The following is a 5,791-nucleotide window of genomic DNA, read 5'->3' as shown; positions in this document are numbered from 1 at the left end:
ATTATTTCATATGCTTAATTTCTTTACTCAAAAAAATCAAATCTCCTTCAAATTAGGAGGATGATTGTCTCGAGAGGTACCAATTACTTCTTGAAGAAGTATGTATCAATCTACGTACCCTATCTCATCTATACAAAAGAATGATCAGAGATTTAAGTATCTGATGGATCATTTCCATTTTCTTTATTTATGAACTTCTCATAGCTTAGCTAAGAGCATCGATTTTCAATTGTCGACCACGACGACAATTTTCGCGCATAAAAGCTTTCCCTGAGGTTCTGAAGCTTCATGTAATGCACAGAAGCGCTGCTGCTCCTCAGCAACCTCAACAGATGCAGGAAAAGCTCGGTCTCGCACGCGATCCTCAGTGCGCCGCCGTAAGAGTACCCGAACTCCTCGACTGAAAGCTGTAGAAGATCTCCGAACAGAGGGTGGCTCAGAAAATGAGCGTCCAGTCTGAATCTCTGTGGCTCTTCGACTCCGACGCGCACCCAAATGTGCCCATGTTCGAGATTGTTGTCGTCGGCGGTGCTGAAGCTCTTTGGGCCGCAGAGGAGCAGCTTCTTCACCAGCCCACGGGCCATGGGGGTGGTTCTTAGCTGATGAAAGGGTTGAATGAAACGGTGATGTAAGTTGTGGGAGCTTTAATTTGTTGTTCTTTTATAGGGGGGAGGAAGTTGTCTTCTTACTCTTTGTTATCTATCATGCTGTTGTCACGTAACGTCAATGTGCTGCAGAGATATTTACTCATATTTTAGTATGTTGCTGAAAGACGAATCCTTAATTATTCTCTCTGTGGTGCTAAATACATAGCTCGTATTTTGCGGTATAATATTGTTGTTTATGAAGCGTGATTTATAACATGCAAAATGCATATCATCGGGACTCAGAATTGAACACCTACAGAATTGTCCCCCATGACGGCTCCACTGTAAATGTACCTTTAGCCACCTATTATTTTTCATATCCGGAAGAGAGAAAAATAGAGGCGGCACGGGGGGTAAGAACAGGGTTCGAAAGATTGGTTGTTATTCTTCATTGATTATTAACGGAACCATGATCTGGTTGTAACTCGGTGATGTAGATAATCACGCTGGCTTTCAACTCTTGTCAAGTCTATCTGTGTTTGTGATTGTTTCTCTGGTTTCTTTTGTTATTTTTATTGTTTATTTGTGGTTAGATTTTGTGATGTCGCTAATGTACACAAGTCGCGAAGTTCCTATGTATATTGCCGAAGGTGCACCCATAATAAGTCCATAAAATAATTGATCGTAAGCATGTAATGAATAGAGGCAGGAAAGTGCTAGCAAGGGACCTTAATTTAATTGAGGCGCAGTGTTGGCTCGCAAATTGCAACTGAGGGAAGGTGCAAGCTTTGATTGATTGCACCGCCGGATTGTACGTAACACCCCGGCCCCAATGATTTATTTATCATTTTAGTACTCTTTCGCGTCTGAAGAGTCCCTTCCCACGTGCTATATGCACATGAAGAATCCCTAGTGACTTGTTATTAGCATCTTAGAAGCTCCTTTAAATCGAGAGAAACCTTAATTTAAGTATGCTAAATTCATGAGATGTGATAAAAAAAACAAATAATGAAAGAAAAAAGATGAGCTTTAAGAGCTAAGAGAGTATACTTATATATAATTATATACTAAGAGAGAGAGAGAGTATATATATATATATATATATATATATATATATATATATATATATATATATATATATATATATATATATATAGAGAGAGAGAGAGAGAGAGAGAGATTAATGGGTATCCTTGTCATAGGAGGGGATTTCCTCCTTGACGCCTCTAAAATCACATGATTGAACTACATTGTAGATGATCCGTTCCGTTGAACTTGATCTACATATTCTAAAACCCCAACACACCAAATTTGGGATGAACCCGTCGTGGTTTGACCCTCCGTCGAGTCATGTAAAAAGTTCTATTCATTCAAAACCGTTAAAATTGATACGAGTGGATGAAGGGTCAAACCACGACGGGTTTACCCTAAATTTGATGTGTTGGAGTTTTAGAATATGTAGATCAAGTTCAACGGAACGGATCATCATATCTATAATGTAGCTCAATCAAGTAATCATCAATGAATAATAAACTTAGTGAACGTCCATTTAAGTTGACATAAGTTTTTCTATATATATATATATATATATGAGAGTGTGTTTGGCAAAGCCTTACAAAACCGAGCTAAGATCAATTCTAATCCAACTTTCTTTCTACATGGTTCACTATCGTAAACCAACCCACTGGCCTACAAAAGAACTAGTTTAGAGTTTATTTTTGAAAAATGATACAGGCACATCCTCAGACACACCATCAACCACACCCCCTCTCTATCTACAGTGCAGGGGGTCCCACATTAGATTTTTTAAAAAAATTTGATGTGAGGCCCCATGCACTGTAGATAGAGAGGGGGTGTGGTTGGTAGTGTGCCCGAGGGTGTGCCTGTAGCGCCTCCCTTTATTTTTTGCCTAGGAAAAAACTGGGTCAGTCTCGTTTCATTTTCCCCTAACACTTTTTCTCTCTCCTATAGAGATCGAGGCCATTTTCTATGACTTTTTTCGTCTCCTCCCTCAATTGGCCCGTTTCATTTGATCACACATACCGGATGAACCAATTGAGATCTAGCCCCATAAACTCCTACATCATACATAGACAGGCTCACAAAAGCCTATCTGAGAAAATACGCATCTCCTCGGCCCATCAATTCCTGAAAGCATGCAGCCGCGTTTCCCGCAAAAAATGCGATATTTTTCTTGTTGGCTCAAAGTATAGTATCTTCTCTGGCATTAATCAAAATTAAATTTTAAAAAAAAAGAATGCAAAGGAAGAAGAATACGGCGTATCCAACGAGGGGAGCATACGCGTATATCTTATGTTGCGAATTGTTAGAATATCTTCGACCACAGATTTTGAATATAATTTCATAGTGCTTTATTTCGCCCCCCTAAAACGTCAACATTTCTATATATTAGTGCCCCGGATCTTCGAAATCGATCTCAGACCCTGCTAAATCTTCAATATTTCGATAATAGCCCTCAAATATTTGAAATTGATCTCAAGCCCCCACAAAATTCTATTAGTATGTTGAAATAAGCCCTCTAATTAAAATCTAGTTAAAATAGGGAAAGTTTTCTGTTTAATTTAAATTTTTTTTGGGTGATTTGCCTCACACTAACCCAAATTATTAGCCACTTTAACTTATACCCGTTAAGCTCTTCAAATCTGTTTAATAAAATACTAACTCTAACCCATTTTCACTTCATCTTCTCTAGTGTCTTCTCTAACATCTTCCCCCAATAGGAATCTATCCGATGTAAATTTGGGATTTAAAGCTGAAGAGAGGTGTTGCAGAAGACGTTAAAGGAGATGAAATATACAATGGGTTTGTGTTCTGGTTTTTTTTAACAAATTTGGAGATCTTAACGAATATAAGTTAAAGTGATTAATGGATTTGAGTTTGTGTGAGAGGGGTATAGCTGACAAATCACCAAAAAGGTTAAAAGCAAACAGAATATTTCTCGTTTGAGCCAAAATTTGAACTAGGGAGGGGCTTATTTCAACATACTAATAGGATTTTAGGTGTCTGGTATCAATTTTAAAGATTTGGGGAACTAATATCAAAATATCAAAGATTTAGGAGGGCCTTAGATCATTTTCAAAGATTTGGGGGCTAATATTGCAATATTGAAGGTTTGGGGGCTAGCATCAAAATAACGCTTTTGTATTCTAACAGTATAACGTCTAAGATCCGAACAGAGGCCTAGTCACATTTCAAGACTGAGTAACTTACTCCCGTTTAGGTTATAAAGGTTCATGGGCTAAATCGAAATGTTTTAGGTGTGGTCTGTAATCCAATAGCCCGTAATCATGTCTATTTGCTAATTACTACCTCTCACTGAAAGTTTGGATATGGGCTATGTCAAGGCCTGTAAGACAATTTGCATATATAATCTATGTGTCTATAAATTTTAGGATTCAAGGGAACAAGATGGGCCAAAAGCCTATCAAAATAAACATTTTTTAATAAACTAATATGTGGACCAATGCTATGTTTGGAAAGAGAGTAAGGAGGGGTAGGGGAAGGGAAAAAGAGAGTTACTCTGTTTGGGAGTTTTTTTTAAGAGGAGTAAGGGAGGGAAAGGGAGGGAAAAAAGATTCAAATTTGTTCCCCTCCAATTGTGGGCGTTAGGGGGGCGGGGGGGGGGGTGCAGAAAGAAAGTAAAATTTCATAATGAAACAGACATCTTGATCCTCTATCATAATAAATCAATGGTTAAATTTTATTTACTTCCATTTCCTTACTATAATTAGAACTCTCATACAAAATAATTTAAGTTCACCTCCGTTCCCCTTACAAAACTTACAAACAATATATAATATTTTTTCTTCCCTATCCTACATTTCCTTTCCTTTTCTTCCCTTATTAAACTCCCAAACATAGCATAAATGATTTTCATGTTCTACCTCTACAACGCGTTTGTATATACTTGTGTATTACATAATGCAAACTATTTTGTTTTTTCTTGGATGAACACTAACTATGTTAAAATCGAAAGCAATCTTCTTATGCTTGCAGTAAATATTAGGATATATAATTTTATAATGTAAAATAATATATTAATAAAAATTTAAAGGTATATCTCTCTATTAATGTTCCCTCGAAGCCAAATAAAAAATGAATGTATCATTGTCATATAACATTTTCGTATTTCCATCTTTACGAAATCGTACGCATCTTTTTTTTTTTTTTTTTAAACATGTAACTTGCATGTGCCGAAATCGAATTGAGAACCAAAAGGAAAAATAAAAAAAATAAAAAAATAAAAAAATAAAAATAAAAGGACTTTTGAACATGTAACGCATCTCAACCGACTGACTCCCTATGAACGAGTCAATTGTGGTGGCTACACAATAATAAAAAGGAATCGTCCGAATGAGGATGTGCCACGTGGCAATATTAGGTTAGACTAGACCGTGACTTTTTCAAATCCTTTTCATCACCTTCTAATGATATGTATCCTTTTCTTAGTTTTGCATTAATAAAAAATTATTCTATAGCCATTAAATTAACGGGTAGAAAGTGATCATAAAGGCCCTCACACAATAGACTTAGAGCTGATTACGTAATAAAAAGATTTAAATTCAGGATTAGATTATTATAACATTTATAAAAGCATAAATAATTACAACGTGAGGGCTTACTTTTGTTTTGCCCTTTGACTGCTTTTGATTATTTCTCTGATTTTACCAACGAGACTTTAATCTTGAAGTCATGAGAAACCTTAAATCCACAGGGAAGAAAAAAAAGTAACTAACTAAATCCTTTAGTAGAATCAAATATCTCAAAAGATAGGTATAAACTAGTTTCATATAGATGATCCAAGATTCCAAGTTTAACCGAAACTAAAAATTATATTTAGAAAATGGAAATAAAATCATAATTTGAGATACGGAAGGAAATAATAATTGTAAGTAAAGAGATATGGAAATCATAGTTTTGGTCTACTTCAAGGTGGAATTTTTTGACTTTCATGTAAAATCTTAATTGAAATAAATCTAGTTGAGATATCTCAAAGGACGGAACCGGAAATTTTACCTAGATTAGGTACTATACGTTAAACATATAAAATTTTTATACTTATAATATTATTCCATAGAAACGTCTAATTTAATTGAAATAAATCTACAAACCAACTTTGCATGCTAGAAATATGAATTTATTTACCCAACATGTTTTAGGTGCATTAGAATTGAATGTACCAT

The 5,791-nt window shown here is 35.6% G+C and overlaps 1 protein-coding gene across 1 annotated transcript; it reads right to left on the bottom strand.

Moving 5' to 3' along the window:
• LOC109841493 (auxin-responsive protein SAUR71-like) lies at window positions 210–584 on the bottom strand. Its single transcript, XM_020410461.1, has one exon. It carries the CDS (start codon window positions 582–584, stop codon window positions 210–212), a length of 375 nt encoding a protein of 124 aa, XP_020266050.1.

The sequence above is a fragment of the Asparagus officinalis genome, chromosome 1 (assembly GCF_001876935.1).
Source record: "Asparagus officinalis chromosome 1, Aspof.V1, whole genome shotgun sequence".
In the NCBI taxonomy this organism is placed as follows: Eukaryota; Viridiplantae; Streptophyta; class Magnoliopsida; order Asparagales; family Asparagaceae; genus Asparagus; species Asparagus officinalis.
This window is presented reverse-complemented; position numbering and strand designations above follow the sequence as displayed.